We start from the raw sequence: 26,618 nt of genomic DNA, 5'->3' as shown, positions 1-26,618 counted from the left end.
AGGCAAATGTACATGTATAGGGGCATGGTGCGGAAGAGACTGGGTAAGGGGGGGCTGAGCGAGAGAAAGGCAGGAGAGAGGAGGGAGACTAAGCGGCAAATAAGAACAGATACAGTAATATATATTTGTATATTGAACACTTGTTAGCTCCCTGGCTGTTCAGACTTGAACTAATCACACGGAAACTATATTATTTGCAATACTGTTTGGCCAATAGCATAAGTGTCTTTCTAGCTAGCTCTTATATCCTAAACTAACCCATCTCCATTAATCTGTGCTAAATTAAAAGGAAGGATTTAACTCTAACATAGCAAGTTATATACAACAAAACAGGTATTTTTTTACATTTGGCAAATTATGGAAAATACTCTATCATCTATCCTATCTTTGGGAGTCTAAAGTTTTATATCTAACCCATTTTTTATCATAACTAAGGAAAACTATAATTATAACTACCTATTCTTCAATTCTATGAAAGACCCCAGAAGAATATAATATTACCTAAGTAAACAGGAAATGCAAACAGGAAATGCATTGTAATCAACTTCCAAAACTCTAGAATTGACAGAGACATCTTGCTGCCTGGACAGTCACCCAAAGTTCTTCTGTAATGTTTCAGCATCCATCTTCAGCCTACAGGCCTGTAGTTTCTGGCAGACATTTCCACGAAGTAGGAAATTTGAAGATCTCTTATGCCTTTTACTGGAAAGTTTATTAGTTGCTTTCTTATGTGTTCTCCAAAATGTCTGGCAGTTCTTTCATGAAGCAGGAACCCTGAAGGACCATTTCACCTTTAGGCAAGTTCAGCAGTCATTTTTCTGTGAATCCTGCATGTCCAGTTCATACAGCATAACATCAAGCAGTCCAGGCAAGAGCAGTTTCTTGCCCAAATGGCTAACAAACTCCATGAGGAGCCTCTTCTTGAGGATGCCCATCTTCCTCTTGAAGTAATCAGCACTGCCAGGAGCAGATGTGCCTCATTGTCATGAAAAGTACTAAGTTTTTAAAACATTTAAAATGCCTTATTCCATAGGTCTTTGAAAATGTCATAAAACAAGATGGAGATAATAGCCTTCCAGGAGTCTGTTTGTAAGACGGAACTAGCCTTCCAGGAGTCTGTTTGTAAGACAGAACTAGCCTTCCAGGAGTCCGTTTGTAAGATGGAACTAGCCTTCCAGGAGTCTGTTTCAGTGTTAACAGCTCAGCTCTATTCCAGAGTAAAGGGAATATATAGGATGGGGAGAGTGGCTGGGTCATCACCTAATTTGCATTTGTCAGTCCTATCCTCCCATATAACTGGAGCACAGTACCTAATTATCATATGGACAGCAGGGGGCATTTCTATGGAACTGTATCAAAGGTAAGTCAGGCAGCTAGGCTCAGGGAAAACTTCCAGATAAGTCAAGCATCCAGGCCTAGAGACAGTATCCAAATAGGTCAGGGATGGAGTCCTGCTGCAAAGGGTGTCGTCCGTATTACGCTAAGCTCAGAGAGCCATCTGGACGTGATGAACTGCAGCCTTAAATGCAGGGGACTCTAACAAGTGGGTGAAGCATTTGCTGTGCAAGCGTAAGGACCAGAGCTCGAATCCCCTCAACCACATAAACACCAGGCAGGCATGGCAGCCTGCTTGGAATCCCAGTGCTCAGGGTGGAGATACGGGATTCCTGGAGCAAGCTGGCTAGCTAGCCCAGCCATACTGGTGATTCAAATGATGGATCTGCCTTGATACATAATATGTGCAAGCCTTGAAGAAAACAGCTGTGTCAACTGATGTCCTCCACATGCATTAACACGTGTATGCACACACGTACAAACATGCATATGTATACACACGGGGATCTTTTTAGTGAATAATATACTCTTGAGGTCTCAATCTTCGTACCACTCAGAGAGGAGAAAAATGGCTCTATCAGCAACAACACCAAATCAAACAAGATACAGAAATACACTTAGAATTGATTAAATTTACCATTGCTGACAAGAGAACAGAACATGGCAGAAATTATGTATTTAATAATAGGAGTTATTTAAGAAGAAGGAGTAGAGAAGGGAAACGCAACATTAAATGAAAGACAGGAAGGGGGCTGGGATCTGGCTTAGCTGGAAGAGTGCATGGCTTATCGTATCTGCTCTCGAGCCCTGCCTGACCTGTGTGATCATGCCTGTAATCTAGTGCTTGGGAGGGAGGGGCCGGAAGACCTCACCTAAGGAGATGAGAATGTGAGACACCCTCTTGTCCTCCAACACAGACACGAAGGATAGGAGCTTCCAGCCTGAAACACTCAAACTGACAGTTAACCTCATGTGAGTTCCTAGCCAACAAGGAGGACAGAGGGCAGGGACCCTTCACTGTGGGTACCCGGAGTTTCCCAGTTCTGGCTCTCAGCCTCACCTCAACTGACTATTGGCTGTCTCTACCCTGGAGCAATGGCAGGTTGAACCCACACTTCCTGATATATGGTTCTTTCTTGTTTTCAGGTACCTGGGGTAGATCGATTTTTCAGTAATAGGTTCTCTCTCTCTGACCACAGATTTCTGAGACACGGAGAGTTTTTCCCTGGGTGGGGGGTGTTTCTCACCAATGGGAGTCACTGTATGACTATAGCCCCAAGCTGGACTCGAGGCTTTCGCAGACTATGGGCTAGTCCTGTAGGGGTTGGGCTGTGTTTTTGCCAGGGCTTCCTGACTGGGATGAAGCATTGCAGGGACTGGAGCCTGTGTCGCCAACTCCTGTCAGCTAACGCATTGCTCTCTCACTGTCCGTCTGCCCAGTCTGTGGTTTCCAGGGCTCTGTCAATTACTTTCTTTTTGTTACCTGGATCTTCTCATCTACCGCATCCCAGAGAAGTGACTTCTCATTTGCCATCCGTGCCATGAGGTCTCTTTGGCAGATTTTACAGCTTTCCCTCTTATGTTTATTTAGTGTTGCATCCACTTTTAATAATTCCGTGTATGGTACACAGTAAGGGCTCAATGTCATTGTTTGGCGTGTGCCTGTTTTCCTGCATCACCTGTTACAAAAGCATCCTTTCCCTTTGCATAGTTTTGTTAGTTTTCTCAAAAAAACGTTTGACCACAAACATGTCTGTTTGTCATCAGTGTGTCTGTTTGTCGTCAGCGCGTCTCTTCGTCATCAGCGTGTCTCTTACAATTTTACAATATTTTTTATTTTTATTTTTTTTATTTTTATTTTTTGGTTTTTCGAGACAGGGTTTCTCTGTAGCTTTGGTGCCTGTCCCGGAACTAGCTCTTGTAGACCAGGCTGGTCTCGAACTCACAGAGATCCGCCTGCCTCTGCCTCCCGAGTGCTGGGATTAAAGGCGTGCGCCACCACCGCCCGGCTCAGCGTGTCTCTTTGTCGTCAGCGCGTCTCTGGACTCTCCGTTCTGCTGTGTCGACTTACGCTGAACCCACTGTCTTGAGACTTGTTTTGTATTAAGTTTTTAACAAGTTTATTTACTTTTACAGACTGTTGGAATTCTGATAGAGATCATGCTGAATTTGTCCTTGGACTGTGAGATCTTTGTCATTGCAGTGTTACCTCTTCTGATTCCTAAAATGTAGTGTCTTCCCATTCATATCTCTGTGAATTTCAACTGTTCTGTAACTCAGTTTTGAACTCTTCTGTAAATTTATTCCTGAATATTTTTTACTTTTGGTGTCGGGGTAGCTGCTTTATTGACTTTGCTTTTGTGTGGTTCATTGGAAGCGTGTGGACATGCATGTCTTTTGTGCACTGACCTCATGATTCATGTAACTGAATTCACTTGCCAACTCTTCATCTCTTAGGATCTTCTGTATAGAAGGTGATATCATCTGCTCATGGAAATTGTCTTCCATTCCCTTTTCTGGGCCCTTACTAGTGTTTGCCTCTGTGCCCCAGGCAGACCTTCCGGTGCTATTTTCAATAGGAATGACCGAGTAGGCGTCCTTATCCTGTTCTTGGTCTGAGGGGAGAGCATCCCACACTTCACTATTCACTATAATTTCAGCTTAGTGTTTCCCTTCGATAACCTTTATCAAAATTGAAGAAATCATCTTTTTAGTTTGTTGAAATATAGTGGTCTATACCATTTTGTATCATTTATATGACTCATTTGTACGTGAAATTAGCTGGGTAACTTGTGAGTGTTGTAAGATTTCCTGAGGTGACTGGAGGTGTGTGTTTTCCCACAGCCATAAGTGTTAATACATGTACTTGGAGTGATATACAAATGCCATATACACCATGGTTTTGGTGACTAGTCAGGGAAAACACTGAGTAATTGAGAATAGCAAGAAGAATTTACATAGGTGGTAAAATTAAAATGTAACTATCGGGGACTCAGATCATTCAGGCATTGGGAAGACTCCATCGGTGAAGTCAATCAACGCTAACGAGCCATCCGCTGTAGCCCACTGCACTCTGGTGCACTGTGTTTCTGTATAACGTAAAAATTTAAGTGAAAATGCATCACTCAGCCTTTCGTAAGCGTAGATAAGTTTCCCTCTGCAACCAGTGGTGTGTTCTGATTTTAGGGATGCTCTGAGCAGTCACTGAAGTGCAGTGTTAGATAGAGTCTTTTAAGAAATGCATGCATGCTGCTAAGAAATAACTATCTTGTCTACTGATGTGCATGTTTTAACTTACAGGAAAACATCTTTATGTATGGAGGCAGAATTGAAACAAGCGACGGCAATGTCACAGATGAATTATGGGTTTTTCACATACACAGTCAGTCTTGGAGCACAAAAACGCCCACTGTTCTTGGTCACGGTCAGCAATACGCCGTGGAGGGACATTCGGCACACATCATGGAGCTGGATAGTAGGGACGTTGTCATGATTGTCATATTTGGATATTCTGCAATATATGGCTATACAAGCAACATACAGGAATATCATATCTGTGAGTTTCTTTCAAGATGTCGTTTATTTATTGGTTGGGAGCACTTTTGTTTTGAATTTTCTAATTATTTGGTCAAAATAGTAAGTTATTTTAGATTAGAATTATAATGTTTTTCAGTATAATCTTTTTGATTATGCTAGACTTTTGTCTAATACTGGTATATCTTGCAGCCAGATGAGGGTGATATTACACATTCACTTTCAAATTTTTTTAAATATGAGATGTTCCAATAGGTGGTGCTGTTTCCTTGGATTTTACCTATGAATCAAAAGCTGAAATTAGCTCTTGTCTTTGGTTTCATGATTTTTAGGATTTCCAGTTTTCTGTGTTATGTTTTAGTCTTAGTGCGAGGCCTCTTTACAGTAGATTCTCCAGGGTGAGCTTCTGGTCTCTAGAGAGACTGTTGTTTAGTGTATGAAGGGAACCTGGCCAATCTGTGCATGGTTTTCTGGATTATTGTGTGTGTTTTTTTAGTAAGTAACTTTTTCTAGTACTCCCCCACCCTGATCCTTTAGGCCATTTTTAAGCATTGGTAATTTTTTTTTTTTAGTTTGTCTGCAAGCATGCATCTTATAGTTGCTATTGAAATTTACAATTATACTCATTTCTGGGTCTTGTTCATTTACTGTGTTCCAGTTCTTGGCTTTTGTGTGAACAGCACATGTGGTCTTTAAGTCCTTACACAGTCTCAGCGAGACCACCCCTTCACAGGCCACACGAGTAGTGAGAGTTCACGTGTGCGTAGCAGAAGGGTTCTCAACCCATGGCTGGCGACCCCATCCACAGACATCTGTCTCTAACAATTCATAACAGCAGCAAAATTGCAGTTATGAAGTAGCAAGAAAACAAATTTTATAGTTGGGGTCACAACATGAGGAACTGTACTACAAGGGTCACAGCATGAGGAAGGTTGAGACACTGGCTTAGAGGAAGATGGACGTCACAGTCTGCTCTGCAGCCCTTCAGGTGGTGGCAGGATTGTTTCTGTGTCCTCCATGTGCTGGTATGTGAGCAGGACGTGCACACGTGTCCTCTGTAAGCTGGTATGACAGCAGGACGTGCACATGTGTCTTCCGTGTGCTGGTATGTGAGCACAGGACGTGCACACGTGTCCTCTGTAAGCTGGTATGAGAGCAGGACGTGCACACGTGTCCTCTGTAAGCTGGTATGAGCACAGGACGTGCACACGTGTCCTCTGTAAGCTGGTATGAGAGCAGGACGTGCACACGTGTCTTCCGTGTGCTGGTATGAGCGCAGGACGTGCACACGTGTCCTCTGTAAGCTGGTATGAGAGCAGGACGTGCACACGTGTCTTCTGTGTGCTGGTATGAGAGCAGGACGTGCACATGTGTCTTCCGTGTGCTGGTATGAGCGCAGGACGTGCACATGTGTCCTCTGTAAACTGGTATGAGCGCAGGACGTGCACACGTGTCCTCTGTAAGCTGGTATGAGAGCAGGACATGCACACGTGTCTTCTGTGTGCTGGAATGACAGCAGGACGTGCCACACGTGTGCTTCTGCTGTCACCCATCCTCGTCCCCACCCCTCCGCATACTAACCTGGCATGGTCCTTGCACAGCCACATAGTCCCATCACCATGCACCCCTTGTTTGCTCTTCCGTCCGTCATTGTTTGATTTCCTGGACCTAGATTCTGGCTTCCTGCCATGTTGTCTGGTACAGATTGGCAGTTTTTTGATTTAAATATCCACATAATAATATCCGGCCTTTCAGTTCCCTGTTTGTTTGTCAAGTCTTGTTTCTGCCCGGCTTACTCTCTCCTGTTGCCCGCCCCCCTTGGCTTCTGCCCGGCTAACTCTCTCCTGTTGCCCCCCCCCCCCCCCCCCCCGTGTCCCTCTGCCGTTCCAGTGCCTGCAGTGAGTTATGTAGTTTTTGTTGCAAATACCTCCCTTCTCCAGTGAGACCAGCCCTTCCAGCTGACTGCACACAGAATCCACACCTCTCATAGCTTGTGGATCTTCCTGGAGCCTCCAGTCCTTTGCTGCTGATCTCTGTGACCGCTGTCTCCCATGCTGCTGTCCACCCTCCAGTGCTTCCAATTTTCAGTTCATAACCACAATACATACCACCATGGTGCTTTCTGGAGCACCCGTCAGTCAGCTTCTCCTTGCCCAGTTTTCCTTGCTGACTGTTTTGTAGACGCATCTCTCTCCTCTAACCTGTGCTCTATTTCACATGACATGTATTAGACACGTCACGTTTTCATAGCCTCCTTCAGCATGAAGCACGGTGGCGTTTTCACTTTGCGTGGATGGCCGGGAAACTACAGCAGGTGCACTGTCATGTGACGTAATGGAATGTCCATGCACACTGTTAACACATAAATAAATAAATGTATTGTCTCATATGCTTCTGTTTTCAGTTAGGAATAACCTGATTGTAGAATGACAACTGAAATTTTGGTGAATTAAAGATAAATCTCTATGTTCAGTTCCTTTTGGCTAATTCTATAACCAAAATGCTATTTCTAAGTAAATTTATAATAGTGTTTTTGCTTGAGTTTTGTTTTGTTGGCTGTACAGAAGTGGGAAGAATCATGGGTTTTGAGTTTCACAGGGATAACAGATGAGTCATGAGCGTTTAACATTCCATGTATTGTGTAAGCGCAAACGGTAAGATTTCCTACCATATCCAAGTGCATTTGTGTGGCGGCTCTGGGTTCGGTGTCTGTGCCTTCACCCTGGAGACTGCACAGCAAGGAGCACAGAGCAGCGGGTAGATGTGACTCAGCGACGGCAGGATGGTTACGTTACTGCGCCATAGAGCCCAGTGCCTCAGTGCCGTATCGGAAAGGAGGTGCTGGCCTGGAGAGGGGTTCGGTGGTTAAGATCACATGTTCCCACTGCAGACGAGGGAGACTATACCCCTTTCACTTATGAACTCTTCTCCAGTGTGCCTGCTGGTGGAACCCAACAATATTGTGATTGTCAAGTGAATACTGGAATTTCAGGTTTTAGGACCAACACAGTGCTAGAAGAATGTTCAGTTAGCTTAGGTTTAAGAGAGCGGTCATGTTATATCACTAACTTATTCCAGTCCTGTCACACAGAAGACTTTAATAAACATTTGTTACATGCATTTTTATTAAGGATTATTTGATTTCCAGTGTTTCAGAATTAATTATGGAAGACCTAGGACACTTAGTCTTTCCTCAGTCCCCACCGTAGGTCTTCAGAGTGTACCGAGTACATGCCCCCACAGTGAACCTGTAAATACATGCCCCCACAGTGAACCTGTTGTTTTGGTGACATTTTGATTGTATTTTTAATGAGTTAATTTGGTGGTTTTGTGTCAGTTTGGTTGTATTTTTAGCTACTACTTGAGTTTCATGATTTGCTTTCTTCTTGCTATAGCTTCAAACACCTGGCTGGTTCCGGAAACTAAAGGAGCCATTGTACAAGGTGGATACGGCCACACAAGTGTGTATGATGAAGTCACCAAGTCCATTTACGTTCACGGCGGTTATAAAGCATTACCAGGCAATAAGTATGGACTGGTGGATGACCTGTATAGGTATGAAGTTAACACCAAGACTTGGTGAGTAGGCTGAGTAACAGGAAGTATGAGAAGGAGAAAATTGCTAATGATTGTATTTGTATTGGCTTTTTTCATACAGTATGTTCTGATACTATTCTTTCCTCTTCCTCTTCTGCTCCCAGATACTCCTCACCTCCCTCCCTATCTTCTTCATGTTCTTTTTCTTTCAGTAAAAAACAGAAACAAATCAAAACAAACAAACAAAACAACTACCACCCCCCATACCCAAACCCAAATGAACACACACACACGCACACACACACACACATGCACACACACACACGCACAAACACACGCACAAACACACACGCACACACACACGGTGGAATTCATTCAGTGTTGGCCACCTACTCCTGGGCAGGGGGTGTGTCTTGAGGTGTGGTTGATATAGCCCATGTCACTCCACTGGAGACAAGTGTCCTTTACAGAGAGCTTCTCGGTTAGGGTGGGACTTTGTGTCCACTTCTCCTTTCCCTTGCTGTGGCTTGAACTTGAGCAGGTCTTGAGGGTGCTGTCACAGTCTTGTGAGTTTCTATGAGTGTGAGCCCTGTTGGGATAATATCTTATAGTTGTGTAATAGTGGTGTTTATAGGATTATGTCACAGAAAAGTTTTGAATTGATTAAATCTTTATGGTAATGTGATACACTGTCATGCAGCAGTAGTACAAAATAACAAATACCCTATGCATAAACAATGTGATTTAAAGTGGTTTCTGGTCTCATAGACATACCTACAAGTACCTCTAAGCATCCATTTTAGGTGAATAATTTTGTTTACCATCATCATCTCTAGCTTTGATGTTATATGTCCAGGATTTGTTCTTATTTACACTTGCATTGTAATATTTATTAAATTTACAAAAAGCATTTTTCAGGTTTTTTTTTTATTAAAAATTTCTACCTCCTCTTCTCTTCTCATTTCCCTCCCCCTCCCCCTCTCCCTCCCTCTCCAGTCCAAAGAGCAGTCAGGGTTACCTGCCCTGTGGGAAGTTCAAGGTCCTCCCCCCTCCATCCAGGTCTAGGAAGGTGAGCATCCAAACAGACTAGGCTCCCACACAGCCAGTACGTGCAGTAGAATCAAAACCCAGTACCATTGTCCTTGGCTGGCTTCTCAGTCAGCCCTCCTTGTCTGACACGTTCAGAGAGTCCGGTTTGATCATATGCTCCATCAGGCCTAGTCCAGCTGTCCTTGGTGAGCTCCCATTAGATCAGCCCCACCGTCTCAGTGGGTGGGCGCACCCCTCGCAGTCCTGACTTCCTTGCTCATGTTCTCCCTCCTTCTGCTCTTCATTTGGACCTTGGGAGCTCAGTTCAGTGCTCCAATGTGGGTCTCTGTCTCTATCTCCATCCATCGCCAGATGAAGGTTCTATGGTGATATGCAAGATATTCATCAGTGTGGCTATAGGATAGGTTCATTTCAGGTTCCCTCTCCTCAGCTGCCCAAGGAACTAACTGGGGACATCACCCTGGACACCTGGGAACCCCTCTAGAGTCAAGTCTCTTGCCAACCCTAAAATGGCTCCCTTAATTAAGATATCTACTTCCCTGGTCTTATATTCACTCTTCCTCCATTCCAACCATCCCATTCCCCCAAGCTCTCCCCATCCTCCCCTTCTCCCTTCTCTCTCCCCCTCTCCCCTTACCCCCACCCTACCCCCACCCCCGTGCTCCCAATTTTTGCCTGTCAATCTTGTCTACTTCCAATATTCAGGAGGATAACTATATGTTTTTCTTTGGGTTCACCTTTTTATTTAGCATTTTTCAGTTTTTTCATCTAATGTGAATGAAATACAAAGCTTGTGGTGTTGTGAAATATCTTTCACTTTTTATAAGTAGCAGTGCTACACTCTGCATGCTATACAGTCTTCTCATGCTCGTTTACAGCGATTCTTCTGAGGTGCATGCATGAACGTGACCCTGATATGTGACCGACCCGCCCCAGTTCTCTGTAGCTCTGTGTGCTTCCAGCAGCAGGGCGTGCCCTGTTCTCCTCATTCTCCGCGGAGGCAGGTCACGAACATCCGAATCCTGCCCGTGTAGTTGGTAGAGACAGCAGCTCAGCGACATTTCGGCGTGTTCCCCCAGCTAATATGGTCACTTCTAATTTATTTGTATTCATTTTTTCCTTTTGATAATGTATGACTTATTTATATCCCTAACATTCTTTTTTTTTTTTTTTCTGGAAATACTGTTTTCTTTTGTCTTTTATGTTTACAGTTTTAAAATATAATTTTTATTGTACTTGTTTCTGTTTTAGAATCTTTTTAGAAATTATGCTTTTTGTTTTGTGACAGTCGACATGTCTTCTAAAGCTGTTTGAGCTCAAGAATTTAAGGAGAACTTGTTTATTAGATAGTGATTTGTTCCAGCCTTCACCCCGCACTGTTGGAGGACAGGACCGTGAGGCTTCCTTTGGCAAGTGGATAATACTGTTTGACCATGACAAAAGCTAGGAGGTCACAGAATGAAGCATCTTCATGAGCACCCAGGACAAGGGAAATTCATACAATTATTGTAAAAATTCCTCCAAAATGAAGACAAAAGTGAAAACAGAAAGAGAAAAGGCATTTCTCTGTCTTGGAGGCAACTAAGTCTGACAACTGACAATTTCTTCTTGTTCTGTAATATATGTGTGTGGTGTGTAGCGGATTTGCATGTGTGTATGTCTGTTATTGTGGGGTGCACATAACATTTGTGCAGTTGCATGGGCACTGTGTGTGCATGCCTGCGGAGGTGGAGGAGTCTTGTCTATCACCATCCATCCACCTTGTTCACTGAGGAAGGGTCCCTCATGTCATCTCAGAGCTCGCGGATGCTTCTCATTTGTCTAGTTTGCATTCTCCAAGGACCCTCTGCCTGTTTGTTAGCTCCAGGCTCTGGGGTTCAGGTGGGTCACGCCTGGCCTTTATGTGGATTTTGGGGACTGACCTTCACTCCCTACCCTTGTTTGGTGTGCAGGAAACAGTCCACCATTCGAGCAGACAACTTCTTAACTGAAAACATGTAACCCAGGAGACACATTACTTTCAGATGTCTGAAAGAAAACAATCAACCTAAAATTCTGTATCTAATGGAAATACTCTTTAAAAAAGCCAACAACATAATGACATTTTCAGGAAAGCAATAACAGAATAAGACAACAACATACCTTAGCAATAGGAGAGAAAAAAGTGTGTCCTGTTTTATAACTTACTTAAGAAATAGGAATATGTTTGCTATCACTCCTTTAATTTAATATTTTATGCTTCTAGTTTATGACAATTCAACATGTTGAAAGATGCTCATATTTTAATGTTTAGTTAGCAAACAACGTTATTCTCACTGCTGGGAAAGTGTTAAGGCGTCAGAGTCAGGATACACTCAGTATTTCTACTGCTTTCCTGCTTCCCACGTGGTTAGATCTGGTGTGTTGATGTTTAAAGAGCGGAGGAATGTCCCCATTCCTGACTATAACGCTTCTCACTTCTCCAAGTTTTTTCTTTTCATCTTGTTAATGTGTTGTGCTGATTGACACTGCCCTACCCAAGGGCTCCAACTCTGGTTTAAAGTTCTGCTGCCATTATAGTTTTGTTAAATCGGACCGCTCTTGGTGCTTTTATATATCCATCTATAGATCTTACTGTAGGAGCCTGTCAACATTTTCAGTGTTCCTTGCAAGGCGGTGGGTGTGCATGCGTGTGTGTGCATTTGCATGTGTATATGTGATAACAGATTTTGAAAACCTACTTTTCAGGTGAGAGGAAAAGAAGATGCCAGGAATATTTCTGTGCATATAAGTAATATCTACGGTAATAACTGTGAGCAGTGTCCTAATGATCACGGGGTGGCACTGTATGCTTCTGTACTTACAGCCTGTGAAGCCACAGACACTTTGAGAACTTTACAAGGCTGGTACCTAGTTCCATGAACTGATCTCTTCAGGCTTCAGTTTCTTATTATGGCGTTTTTTTTACATCATTGCATTCAAAGCTAATTAATTACTCAGTTATTTTATTTTATGCTTTTGGTTTTCTCTAAGAAATTTGCCTGTCAGAGATTTTGGAGACATAACAATTTTATATGCCTGTTATTAGGTAAATCACATTTCAGCTAATACTGATGATCATACTTCTCTGTCTGCATAGTGAAAGTCTGGAGGCTTTAAATAAATAAATGTCTTATTGAATGCTTATCAAGCTGTTATAAGGTTGGCAAGAAAGCCAGAAAAAGTGCCAACAATTTTCTGAGGAGTTGAATTGTAAGGAAGATTTATTAACTGTGATAATGTAGGGGAAGTGGGCCAAGAGAGTATCTTTTTAAGGTTATGTTTGCAGGCTGACCTAGGAGCCATCAAACAGGTGTTGAAAGCGGAAGAAAGGGAACAGTTTGCTAGAGGAATGTTTGCAAAGCCAGTGGCATGGGGTGCAGTACTGAGAGCCAGCAGGCCCCTCCCGTCCTTGGGGTGTGAGAGAGGGCAGGCCACATGAAAACAAAGCCAGACAGCGGGTACACATGGTAAGAACGTGTACAAAGTGCAGTTATTTTTCCTTTCTCAGTGAAATTAGAGTCATTAGTTGAAAATGAGGACGTGAAGTAGAGGAGGTTTGGGTTTTGGAAAGAAGTGATGTATGCAGTGACTGCTTCGGAGAGAGGAGGAGTGGACGGGCTCGGGAAATGAGTATTGTGAGACTCTGATGTGAGAAGCTGTGATGTATGGCAGAGGTGATTTCAGTATTTTCAATCCTGTGGTTGAGTATTTGGCTTGAATGAGCAATTATGGTCTAGATGTTTTTATTTAGTCTATTGGTCAATATACCAGTTTTCCTAATCAGATTATTTAAGATTATAAATTCTTGGTCAAAGGGAGTAGTATCATGTTTGATTTTACCCAAACCATATTCCAGTTCAGATGTCTGCTCAATTGCCTTCTGACCATTGAAGAATGAGAATTTCTGACTCCATGGTATTTCCACGATTTGGTATTGTTTTCATAGAAATGTTTTTGTTATTGTTGTAGGAAATTATGCCTGTTTTTTGTTATGCTTCATTTATATTATCTATCCATCTATCTATCTGTCTGTCTGTCTGTCTGTCTGTCTATCTATCTGTCTCTCTACCTATCTATCATCTGTCTATCTCATCTATCATCCTATCTATCTATCTATCTATCTATCTATCTATCTATCTATCTATCTATCTATCTATCTATCTATCATCTACCTATCTATCAATCTTATCTATCATCTGTCTGTCTATATATCTATGTATATATATGTCTGTCTATATATATATATGTATGTTTGTATGTATCTATCTATCTGTCTATCATATCTATCTATGTATCTATGCATCTATCTATCTATCTTGGTGTGGATAGTGTAGGTACGCTTCAGCATACATATATGCCTGTGCACATGTGTGTGTATATATGTGGTGGCCAGAAATTTGTATTGCTCTTCTACCTTATTCTCTGTCGTATTTTCAAGCCAGAGCCTTTCCCTGCATCAGGTGCTTATTGGTTTGGCTAGTCCGAGTAGCCAGTGAGCTGCTCTTCTCCACCCTCATCCCTGAGGTTAAGGCACATTCTTCTATGCTTGGCTCGGGTGCTAGCGATCCAAACACAGGGCCTCTTGCTTTCTGTGAGACAGATGCTTTCTTTACTGGTGAGCCATCTCTTTGGCCCTGCAACTTTGGTTTTCATTTGTGTTTTCTCTTGTACTAATAATGTGGAGTATCTTTTCATATATATTGTCCATGTAGTGCTTTTTTGAAATTTTGTGCAAATATTCTACCCATTTTATTGTATTTGATAGACTGTGTATATTATTTTTTTGCAGTATTAGTTTATCTTGTATTTTGCAAATGTTTTGTCAGATTGTGGATTATTGTTCTATTCATTTGTCATTATTTGATAACTAGAACTTACATATATAGTCAAGGAAATGAATTTTGTTTCTTTTGTAGGTTGTGCTTTGTATTTTGCTTCTATAACACTAGTTTACTGTTGCAAGGAGGCAACGCTTGTTCATCCTAGCTGCCCGGCTAGCTTAGCTCCAAAATAACCACACAGAAACTGTATTAATTAAATCACGGCTTGGCCCATTAGCTCTAGCTTCTTATTGGCTAACTCTTATTAATTTAACCCATTTCTATCAATCTGTGTATGGCCACATGGCAGTGGCTTACCAGGTAAAATTCCCAGCATCTGTCTCCAGCAGATACATGGCGTCTCTCTCACTCTCCCTTCTTCCTCCCAGCATTCCGTTTAATTTTTCCTGCCTACCTAAGTTCTGCCCTATCAACAGGCCCAAAGAAGTTTCTTTATTGACCAATGAAAGCAACACAAAGACAGAAGGACCTCCTACACCAGTCTACAATATTTCATATTTTATAAATGATTTTTAGGTTTTTTTCTAATTAGCTTCACAGTTAATTTCCAGCTAAGTTAAGACTTGTGTGTAGGGGCGTGTGCAGTAGGTACTCTCTCGGTGTTGTTCAGTAACAGTTCATTCCTTTGAGTGTCTACAGTATGAAAGACATCAATAAGAAAATTATCTCCAGGTAATTAATATTTTCATGCTTTTCTCAATGAAACCTGTATGTTTTAAAATCAAAACTCACATTTATTTTAGTGTATGTGTGCGTGTATATAGGCTGCAGTATGTTTATGGGTGTCAGAGGACATTGTGGGTGGGGTTGGCTCTCTCCTCCCACCATGTGAGTTCTTGGATTGACTCAGCTTGTCATGTGTGGCAGCAAACATCCTTATCCACTGGCCTGTCTCACCTGGTACTGTTTTTTGTTTTTCTTTTTTAAAGGATGCCATTACATATCACCATGTGCCTCATGTCTCCTAGAAACAGAAATGCATTTTTTCATGCTGGCACTGAGAAGAACAGAATTGTATTCTGTCACAGCCAGCGTTGAGAATGCGCAGGCTCCTAGTTCTGGAGTATGCGCAGCAGATCTCTGGCCCTGGCGAAGCTCCCAGGAAACATCCTCTGCTCTGCTAGTGTTTGGGGCCTCCTGGGTGTCCTCAGCTGTAACTACACCCTCCTATTCTGAATTGTTGTCTGTACATGACCTGCGTTATAGAGATGCCAGTCACTGAATTTAGGGTCTATCTAAATTTAATATTAGCTTGTTTTTGTTTATCTACCTTCACCTGTGACTCTCTTTACTCCAGTACACACGATTGCAGATACTCCATTTCCAAATGAAGTCACATTCTGAGTTTGTAGGTATATGCTAACTTTGGGGAGAATACTGTACATTCAGTGACTGTTGTATTTTTTCTTACTGTTTTTATCTTGATGGAAGTAAGACTGATAATTATATTTTGTGTCAGACTTGCTGATTTTAGTAATTTCTGTTTTGTTTTATAGTATTTGGTCAGATTCTGTATGAGTAATCTGAATAAAACTCTTCCTGGGTTTTATTTCAGTCTTGTCTCTTCCTGTCCACTGCATCCTCACCCCAGTGTAGAACAGAGGGAGTGATGGCTGATTAATGCATGTCCTTGTTCCTCAGATGTGGAGAAATGCTTTTGGGCTTCCTCCAGTAAGAGCGGTGTCACTGTGGGTTTCGTGGAAACCGTTACTAGGAAGGTTTAGCAAGCTACCTTAACAGTTTCTACTTTCATTCGTATCTGTCACCTTGTACACAAATCAACTCAGAAGGGACCAAAGACAGCACTGTAAAACCCGAGACTCTGAAGCTGCTGGGAGAAAACACAGTGTCCTGCGGGACAGAGGTGTAGGGAAGGCTTTCTGGATGGGCTCCGTTTCTCATGAATATTGTCAGCAGTTGATAAATAGGACCTAATACACCAAAGAGCTTCTCTGTGGTATAGGAAGAATCATCCAAATGAAGAAGAAGCCTGCAGAGTGGGATAATCTTTGTCAACTACACATCTCAGAGGATTAATATCAGTGTATACAAAGAGCTAAAAAACAAAAAAAAAAAAATAAAGAAAATAAATAACCCAACTAAAAGTTGGCTCTGGATATGAATAGAATTCTCAAAAGAAGAATTTAAAACGGCTAAATTTAAAAGCATTCAACATTCTGATTGTAATTCATTTGAGATTTCATCTTACCTTGGACAATATGGCTGTGGTCTAGAAAGCAGCCAGCTGCAAATATGTGAGCATGCAGGGAAATGGGAGCCCCCTTTCACTGTTGGCGGGGTTACCTACTCTGTGGAGAACTCCCAGAGTGCTAAGATCAGGTCTGCTGTAAGACCCAGCCCTGCTGCTCCTTGGCATATACCCAAAGGCCTTGGCGTCTTACTCCACAGGTTTTTGCTCAACCATGTTCTTTGCTGCCGTAGTCACAGGAGCTGGTAAATGGAGACAGCCTAAGTGTTCTTCAGCTGCAGAATGGAGCGTGAACATGTGATACACAACGGAATTCTATTTAGCTGAAAAGGGAAGTTTAATCATGGTGTTTGCAGGTAAATAGGTGGAATTAGACAGTGACTATACAGAGTGAAGTAACAGAGCCACAAAGACAATGCCACACTTTCTTATTTGTGGATCCTAGCTCCAAGTCTTTTGATGTCAGTGTATAACCTGGAGTCACTAAAGAAAAGGGACCATGAGGGTGGAGGAGAGCTCTAGGAAAGAGGCTACAGGATACAAGTGCGTGAAGGGGACGTGTGTGGGAGAGACTGACAGAAACTCCAGGGCCAGCCATGGGGTACCTTCCTTTGGTTTGTGGGACGGCAAGTCCAAGAGACTCTCAGAACAACATAGGATGTTGTCATTGTCCCTGCTTTTCTCTCTGGACTAAGGTAAGCCCTTATAGCTAAGATTAAGACAACTTCAGACCCAAGACTCTGAGGTCTGGAACTGACCGGGAAGCCTGCTCTGTGAAGACTAACTCTCATTGTATCTGAAGTTTCTCTGTAAGTTGCTAAGGGGCAAAAAGCCATCAGTGGTCCTATCCAGTGTCAATCCTACTGACCCCAGCAATGACTAGCTGCTCAGTATAGCCCCGATAATGCATTAGTGGTACATATATCTTGGGAGTAACCAATGGATGTCTGATTGGAAAGGGATTGATCCCTGGTGTTGTAATCCTCGCCAATCACCTGTAGCTGGTGAGGTCATGAAGCCCAGAGGATAACCTGTTGCTAACTTTTTCCTAAACTTATAGTTCCAAACTTTATTCTGAAAACCTACCTTACACCTACAGACAAGCGCAACTCTCAGTCCTCATCAGAGAAGCTTCTCTTTCCGCAGACGGAGACTGTCTTAGTCAGTCCTTCCTGCTGTGAAGAGAGTGTACATCTGGTTCCACAGGTAGTGTGAAGAGATAGTGACATTGGGCTTGTAACACACTTTGCCCAACAAGGCCACACCTCCTAATCCTTTCAAATAGTGATGAAAGCAAGCATCCAAATATATAAGCCTGGTGGCCAAGTATTCAAATATATGAGCCTATGTGGGCCATTCTTATTCAAACCACTGTAGAGGTCATTACAGAAATCTACAACTAATCAAAATTGGTAGAGCAGCAGTGTAGTGCCCATCCCTGATTGATACATCTACCTCGCAACCCTTACACCTAAAGCTCAGAAAAGGGCACAAGGAGATTAATAGTGGGGGCCAGGATGTCTGCTGCGAGACAGTGACATCTCTCTCTCTCTCTCTCTCTTTTTGTTTTTTGTTTTTTGTTTTTTTTTTTTGTTTTTTGAGACAGGGTTTCTCTGTGGTTTTGGAGCCTATCCTGGAACTAGCTCTTGTAGATCAGGCTGGTCTCGAACTCACAGAGATCCGCCTGCCTCTGCCTCCCAAGTGCTGGGATTAAAGGCGTACACCACCACCTCCCAGTGACAGTGACATCTCTTGATGGAAAGGCTATCTTACCCACGGAATCTAAAACTTCCAATCTGATGGCAGCATCAGTTGGCATGCCAGTGTGGATGGGAAATTAAATGAAGAATTACAGCAGCTAATGGCTGCTGAGAAAGGGGTTGTCTTCTCCAAAGATGAGCCCCTGATAGCTTATATAATCCCAGTGTCCAGCCATAAAACACACCACACGTACACAATGTAATGCTAAGTGACCTTAGAAGGTTGTGTGTGTGGGCACATGTACACACTTGCAATAATAGTTAATAAGAAAGGCCATGAACTGTAGAGGGGTGCACACACGAGAATATTTGGAGTAGGGTGAGGAATGAGGGAAAGGATGCAAATTCATTCTCTGTGGAGAAACGTTGTAAGGAGGCTGCTTGTTTGTCCCTGGCTGCTTAGCCCTAAAATAATCAGAAACTCTATTAATTAAATCACTGCTTGGCCCATTAGCCCCAGCTTCTTATTGGCTAACTCTTACATATTAATTTAACCCATTTCTATTCATCTGTGTATCACCACGTAGCTGTGGTTTACTGGCAAGATTCCAATTGGCATCTGTCTCTGGAGGCTTCATGGCTTCTCTCTGATTCCACCTTCTTCTTCCCAGCATTCGGTTTAGTTTTCCCCACCTAGCTCTGTTTTACTCTATCGGGGCAAGCCAGTTTCTTTATTCATTAACTAATAAAAGCAACACATAGACAAAAGGACCTCCCACACCAGAGAAAATCTTTTTTAAAAAGTTATGTTTAAAACACACTTTTCCCTCCTCTCTTGGTTTGCTAACAGCTTGTATCAAAATTCCTTTGAGAGTTGGTTATCTGATGTTTTCCCCAAAGTAATATGGCTAATTATCATGATTTATTTTAGCAACTCAACTTAAATCAACTGTGGTCTAACATTGCTGTTGGTTTTTGGTTTGCCAATATTTTGATGAGGAACTTTAAAAAAATCTTTGTTAATATCTGAAATATGATTATGTTTCCCTTGAATTATTCATATTAATAGTTTGTTGTTAGTGTATTATCAGATACATAAACTTATTTGGGGGAGCATTCTTTTTAATGCTATGGATCACATTTGTAAAATCAGAATTTTTTCCTTAGTATTTTTAAATTATAGCCCTTAAGACAACTAAGGTGATTTTTTTTATGTATAGAATTTTACCAGTGGAATTTATTACATTTATTAGAAGAATATTCAGATCATCTCTGCCTGATTCGAAGTTGATATTATTCATTAAATTATTATAACGGTACTATTAGGACAGTAAAATCCTTAAGATCTATTATGTGATGGGTTTCCTTGTGATTTTCATACACACATGTTGTGTATTTGATCCTGTTTACTGTCTGTCCTCCACGTCACTAGTGACTTTACTGTTGCCTTCATGTAACTTTTAGGTTTCACATGAGAGAGAGCCCGTGACATTTGACTGTTTGAATAGGGCTCATTTTTCTTCATGTGATGTTGATTCAGTAAACAAGTTTAGCTCATCTGCTTCCCTGAGAACGATGTTTCTGTAAGGCTGCATAGCACTGCACTGTGTAAGCAGGTCTTCTCTGTTCGGTTGTCTCTTGTACTTGGGCAAGGTGGGCTTGCAATGCAGTAGGTGTGCCTGAACCTATGGTAAACCAGTGCAGATCCCTTTGGGTGTGCCCCAGACATGGGAAAACTGGACCATAAGGTCGTTCTCTTGCTTTCGTAGTGTTCATACGTATGATAAACAGATTGTATAGTGTGTAGTTTGACTTTTTTCACGTAGCAATGTGTATTTAAAGTTCCACCATGTCTTTTCTTTCTGAATTGCATTCCATTGCATTTTTGAAGAGATTGCTTATCCATTTACATGTTGAAGAGTATCCCAAAGGCTTCCAGATTGTGTCAGTTGTAGATAAAACTGTCAAGAATATCTGCATGCAGGTACTTTAGTGAATGAAAGTTTTTAACCCAATAGTAAATACTAAGACTCACAATTCCTTGGTTGTGCATTAATTAGAATTATGTTTAATAAGGTGCTAAATTATCTTTCAAAGAGACTACTATTTTTTATGCCTTGCATCAGTGGATAGGAATTTTTGTTAGGTTTCAGTAATGTCAATAATTTCAGTTTTATCATTTTAGTAGGTGCCATTTCAGTCTGCATTCCCTTGATCACACAGAGTGAAATGTATTTTTATTCATATATTCATACCCATGTGCTTTCTTTGGAAGGCATATTTGGCACTGCAAGCACTGTTTTTGTTTCACTTTAAGGGTTCTTTGTATAATTTTTTATACAAAGAAAAACAGTCTTTTGCCAGGTATTGTGTTGCAAATGCTTTTATGACAGTTTGTGCTTGTGCTTTTATTCTCTGAGCAATATTTTTTTCTGCTACAGAAAAAAATTGATTTTAAACAAAACTTCCTCAATTAATTTTCAATTTGTGCTTTTTGGTACTTCTAAAAATTTATCATCAAACCTAGTTCCTAGATTTTCTTCCTATGTTATCTTCTAGGAATTTATCATTCTTCACGTATGCTTACTATTTATGCTAGGTTAGTTTTATTCAACAGTGTAATGCATGTGTCTGGTATGCATATGTGCCGGCATGTATGTTCGCGTGTGTGCGGGTGCACATGTGTGTGTTGCACAAGCTTGTGTGTGTGCTTGCAATGTGGATGTCTGAGGTTGACTTCGTGTAGTGTTCTCCGTTGTACGCCACATTGTATATTGACCAGATCCTCCGGAGCTCGCCATTTTGGCTACTTTAATTAGGTAGTTTATCCCAAAATTTCATCTCTGGAATGATGGGCAGCCCACCACACCTGGGCTTTTATATGGGTCCTGGAGGTCCTCACACTTGTAGGGCAAGCACTCTGTGTGTGTGTGTGTGTGTGTGTGTGTGTGTGTTTGTGTGTGTGAAGCTTTAGAGATGTCTGTTTTGTCTGCCTGTCTTCCTGTTGGAGAACCTCTGTTTTACTGTCCAGGAATTGTAGGTGCATGGGCTCAGTGACCTGATTCTCCTTGGGGTGGTACCATTGTCTCATATGCAGAGCCTTGGGGGCTGCAGCTGGGATCTGCTAAGCTTGGCTCTCTGGCGTAGACTCTCTGCTTTATTGAGTGAGGTAGGATAAGCATTATTTGACTCCACTTCAGTCACATAAACCTGGTTGATAACTCCCATCTCTGCTGAGAGCAAGTGTGGAAATTCACCCAGGCATCTCAGACTTGTTCCTGGCATAGACCTTCTGTAAGTACGGGGGCATGAGAATTGTGGTAGCCTAATACCCTTAGTGAGATATCATTGACCCACTAGGAGCCGCTAGGAGACAAGGAATGAAAGAACGTTGTTCCCTGGCTTTCCCCTCCTCGTTAGGGGTCTGTCATTCCTATTGGTGTATGTTGGAGATGAGAAGATGATGGGAAGACAGAGAGGGCTGGCCTGATTCCGTGTAACATAGACTGTGCCCTTTCCCCTTTCTTTGGAGGAGTGGACATTACACTCAGGGCCTGTGCATGCAGGCGGGAACTCTGCAGCCGAGCTGTGTATTCCCAGCCACATCCTGACTTCGTTGCTTTGTATTTGAAGCGGGATTCACCACACCGCCCAGGCAGGCCTTGAGTGTGATCCTTCTGTCTTAGCCTCTAAGTAGCTGGCATCACAGGCTTGTGCCACCTGGCCAGATGAGCTCCTAACCAAAACTTGGTAGATATTCTTGAGTAGGTAGTTAATGTTGCTCTAAATAAAGGTTTATGAGATCTTTTAAAATTTTCTTTAAAACTATTTTTTTATTTTAATTAAATTTCTTTCCCTGGAGAGGCTGTGGAACTCTGGATATTGTCACTTTAGGAGCCCCTTTCATATTCTCTAAACATTAAATGACTAAAAAAATCCATGGTTTTGGAGACTGTATGCAAATTAGCTATTTTATAAATGTTTGCTATGCTTATATTTTTATCAGAATTGTTAGAAGGTATTGGTTTATATTGCTAATCATCTTTATATATTGGTTTATTCACAGCAGTTTATAGTTCCAAGCATATGTTTATAATACTTTTTGTAAACTTTACTGTTTCTGAAAGATACATTTTAGAGGATTCATTTTTAGCTGTGTGCGTCCGCGTGTGCATGTGTGTGCGAGCACAGGGCCTGTGGAGGCCAGCGTTTTCAGATCCTCCTGGAGCTGCCTGATGTTGAAGTGTTCCTACTGCTTGCCACGTCTCCAGCCTGTGTGTTCAGTTCTTAATTCCTCACGCCTTATGGGTGTATCCAAAGAACCCACATACAAATAAGTGCAACCTATGCGAGAGTATATTAAAACTGATCATTGAAGTAGAAATTAGCAATGTTTCTATCTGGGTTCTGGGTATTTGGTAATGTTTATCTCATGGAAATTCATTGAGTTTTTTAACTTAAGGTATCTTCACTTTTGTGTATAAATTTTAATTAAACATAAAGGCTCACTAAGGGGACCTTATCAATTTTATAATTTTAACCCCATGAATTTTGGACAGATTTTACTATATTTAACTTTGTACTTGTTGTAGCAAAAAAAAAAAAACCAAAAAACAAAAAACAAAAAACAAAAAAACAAAACAACAAAAAAAAAACAACCAAAAAACAAAGAACAAAAAACTTTGGTGTCTTGTTCCTGGACTTTTGAGGTAGACTGGTTTCCTACCTTCATAAGTAAATAAATCACTCAAAATCTAAAGTATTAAAGATTCTATCTATATTGTGCTTCCCTCAAAGCATTCTGAGATTCCAGAAATAGTCTTAGAATATCAGAGCCTAGAAGTTATTTACAAGTGTTTAAAATACATGTATTTCCCTCCTCATAATTCCCAGAAAGAATTTGTGTATACAAAGTCCGTACTTTATTTATAAGGTGAGGGAAGTCTCTATCCTTTGTAATGCGTTTTTGAATTTCATTCTGTAGGACTATTTTGAGAGAGAGTGGGTTTGCCAGATGCCTTCACTCAGCTGTCCTAATCAATGGAGCTATGCTTGTTTTTGGAGGAAACACTCATAATGACACTTCCCTGAGTAACGGTGCAAAGTGTTTTTCTGCCGATTTCCTGGCATATGACATAGGTATGTATCTGTTAGGACCGTACAAAGAGGAAAATACCAGAGCATTTTCTCAAGTCGATTGACCCACAGAATGTGTATGCCGTGCTAGAGATCAGTGTAGTGCTGGGTATGGATTGGGTTGTGTGTTTCAGCACAGTGGGCAGATAGATCAGGCCACGAGAGCAGATGTGTGGGGACAAGGAGGAGAAGCAGAGGTTCGGATGGCTGTTAGATGCTTGAGTGTTGTGTCCTTACTGGAATATTGTATAAGCCTCTTGTGTCTTCTACTAATTAGTTTTGGTACGGATGTGTGATACTATCGAACTATCAAATTAAGACCGTAGGAATCCAAACACTTCAGATTCAGTAGGAATTAACAAAGCTTAGTTTTGCTATACAAATATATACAAAATATGTTTACAGAGTGTGGGAGGGAAGTTCATTGAGAGGAATGTTTCAGAGGAGATAATGAAATCACGAGACAACATAGAAGTCCAGGATGTGTCTGGGAATGTGAAGACACTAAATGCGGCCTTTCCAGACAACCAGAGCTGGCTGTATCTCTACTTGTTATTTGTGCTGATGGTATTGTTGGTTGTATATGAACGTGGATGCATTCATTGAAATACTTCATTTACCACTCCAGTACAGCATTGTAGTAAAATATTGCTTCTCTAATTGTGATTACTAAAACATAAGAGTGCCTTTTATCGATGGTGAGAATAAAGTACTATATCAAATTCAAAGCTATTCACTTGATATATAAAATAAAGGAGACTAATTATATAAGACAGATTTAGTCTTTTACATCTTAAAGAGCATAATCTGGTTTGTTAGATTATTTCCTGTGGCCACACAGTGAAGAACAATTGACAATTAATAAGTGCGCTTTGATCTCGACGCTCTCATAAGTTAGGAATGATAAGCTGTGGTGGGTTGTGCTTATTCAGTCTTAGGTGAGGAACATGTTGCTTCTGAAATAATGGTGCACAGGGCTTGTTTATCTGTGTATGTTTTGTTCTTCCATATTCTCCTATGAAATGAAAGTGAGCTAGGATGTCACTGTCACTGTAAACCCACAGAACCCAGTGGGGTTTTGAACTTTTACATTCATTTTTTTTTCAGTGAGCTTCTGTCTACAGAGTGCTCATATTTTAATGAACTGTTTAAGATTGAGATTTTTCTGGTAAGTGATGTATTGAGAACCTGTATTTATTCTTCCACATTATTTAAGATTATATTTCAGTTTTATGTGTCAAAAACCTCATAGAAGCTAAAAGTCCCAAGTTTTGTTTCAGGGAGAAATGGAGAGAGAGGTTGGATTATCAGTGTTCTAATTCATGTAAGCTCCAGTGACTGCAAAGGCTTTGTGTATAAAGTGTGTGACTAACTCAGCTGTCAGGACTTCAAAAAGGCGGAAGTAACAGGTGTATAGTGGTCATGATTATAAGAGTTGTAGTCTGTCTGCTTGACTACATTGTTCTGATTGGTTGGGTCCACTCCATGCTCTCAATGTCCCATACATTCTCAGATAAGAGACTTAATAATGTTTATTTCTTAATGCTGCGTGTTTGTAGAAGCAAATATCTATTTTATGTTGAAATAAATTTATTCAGACCGGAAGAAGAAAAGCATAGTTTAGGCAGTTTTATGTTTTAACACAGCACATTTTTGACCCTTGTTAACACTGCCAACAAATCATAAAGCCAACCATCAAACTCAGCATTGGGTAAATAGTTTTTTTTTTTTAAAACTCAATTTGATTATTTGTATGTACTTCGCAGTTAAGTCCTTCCATGATTTTTGTATTTATACTTCTCCTTGAAAACATCAAATGTTACAGGATTTTCATGAATAAAATATTTTAGTATTTTTTTACATAAAAGATTTTTTTCAAGTAATTATTGTTCCTTGGAAGCAAAGATAGACATTATAATGAACCAAAGAGAAGATGGATTTTAGGATCGTGTTTGCTTTCTCACACAAGGACTGTTTGTTAAAACACAATGCGTCTGAGGTGTTCCATGGATTTTCACTTTGCCCATGCCAGTTTCTCATTGTTCCGAAACTCACAGTTTCAGCCGTGGTGCCACTGTACATTTCATACAGTAAAACCACTCTCTGTGGAAATATCACTGTCTTCACAGTGCTCATGATATTGTGTGTGGTAGAGGTTTAGCCAGCGTGTGTTGCTGCTTTTCAAGCTGCTGCTGTCTGCAGTGGAATTCCTTGGGAAGGTTGTTGGGAAAATCCAAACAAAAGAAAACCAGGTTTGACTAGCCCAGTTGTTAGACCTTGGTCACTAGACATCTATATTTTCAGAAAGGGGCTGACCGAAGGGACTGGAGAGGACTCAGTGGCTAAGAGGACAGACACTGCAGAGGACTCCAGTTCAGGTCCCAGCACCTACACCTGCCTGTGATGCCAGCTCTGGAGAATCTGACGGCCTCTTATGTCCTCTGTGGGCAACTACAAAGCGCACATTCCCATCCCAGATGCACACATTCACATATAATCAAAGTAAAACAAAGTCTCCAGAGAGTAGGTGAAGGGGCGTGGGAGATGGATTGGTTAAGAGTGGCAGAGGCCCAGGTTTGTGTTCCATGACCCATGCTGGGGTGGCCCACACCTATCTATAACTCCTGCTCCAGAGGACCCATCTTCCGTAGCTTCCAGGGGCACTGGCATTCATGTGCATTATTCACATATAATAATAATTAGATTAAAAAGTGATGGAAAACAGCTAATAATATAACCAGAGCTAGTGAATGAGCCTACTGCTTAGGGCTTATTACTTAAAGATTCGTTGCAAACTTAGCTTTAACTCAGATTTCAGAATCTGAGGTTTTTATTTATTTATTTTTGTTATTGTTAGTGATAGTGTTGTCTTTAAAGAGCTGTCAGGTACCTTTTTTCAAGAATAAAATTTATATTTTTTTCTGTTAAAGTCAGACTTTTGTTTAGAATTCATATAAAAGTCTGAAACAAAATGAAAAACAATTTTTTTTTTTTTGGTTTTAAAAAGATACTAGAAAGATGAAGGTGTAAACTCTGAGTTAGTTGATTTTGGAACCAGGCAGCAGGGCAGGATTTCTCTGACAGTGTCTTCCACATGACCAGAAATGGAAACTGTGTGACCCATTTAGTTAGTGATGGTTCCAAGAGCAGACTCTTGTGACATGATGCTTTCACTTAGGCATCAATTCCCTGGTAGTGATTACATAAAAATGTTAAAATTGGAAAAACAACTCCAGATTTTTAGCAGTAATATTT

General features: G+C 41.2%; 1 protein-coding gene across 3 annotated transcripts in view; it reads left to right on the top strand.

Annotated features, from left to right (window-relative positions):
* Positions 1 to 26,618, top strand: part of Atrnl1 (attractin like 1) — a 548,573-nt gene that overhangs the window by 36,006 nt on the left and 485,949 nt on the right. For all 3 annotated transcript variants that reach the window (XM_057777516.1, XM_057777515.1, XM_057777517.1), the window contains exons 8-10: positions 4,636 to 4,891; positions 8,265 to 8,448; positions 23,212 to 23,366. In XM_057777516.1, coding sequence (XP_057633499.1) covers positions 4,636 to 4,891; positions 8,265 to 8,448; positions 23,212 to 23,366 — 595 coding nt within the window. The remainder of the gene's footprint in view (positions 1 to 4,635; positions 4,892 to 8,264; positions 8,449 to 23,211; positions 23,367 to 26,618) is intronic.

The sequence above is a fragment of the Chionomys nivalis genome, chromosome 8 (assembly GCF_950005125.1).
Source record: "Chionomys nivalis chromosome 8, mChiNiv1.1, whole genome shotgun sequence".
Classification (NCBI taxonomy): domain Eukaryota; kingdom Metazoa; phylum Chordata; class Mammalia; order Rodentia; family Cricetidae; genus Chionomys; species Chionomys nivalis.
Note: the sequence above shows the minus strand (reverse complement) of the source record. Positions and strands in the feature narration are given on the sequence as shown.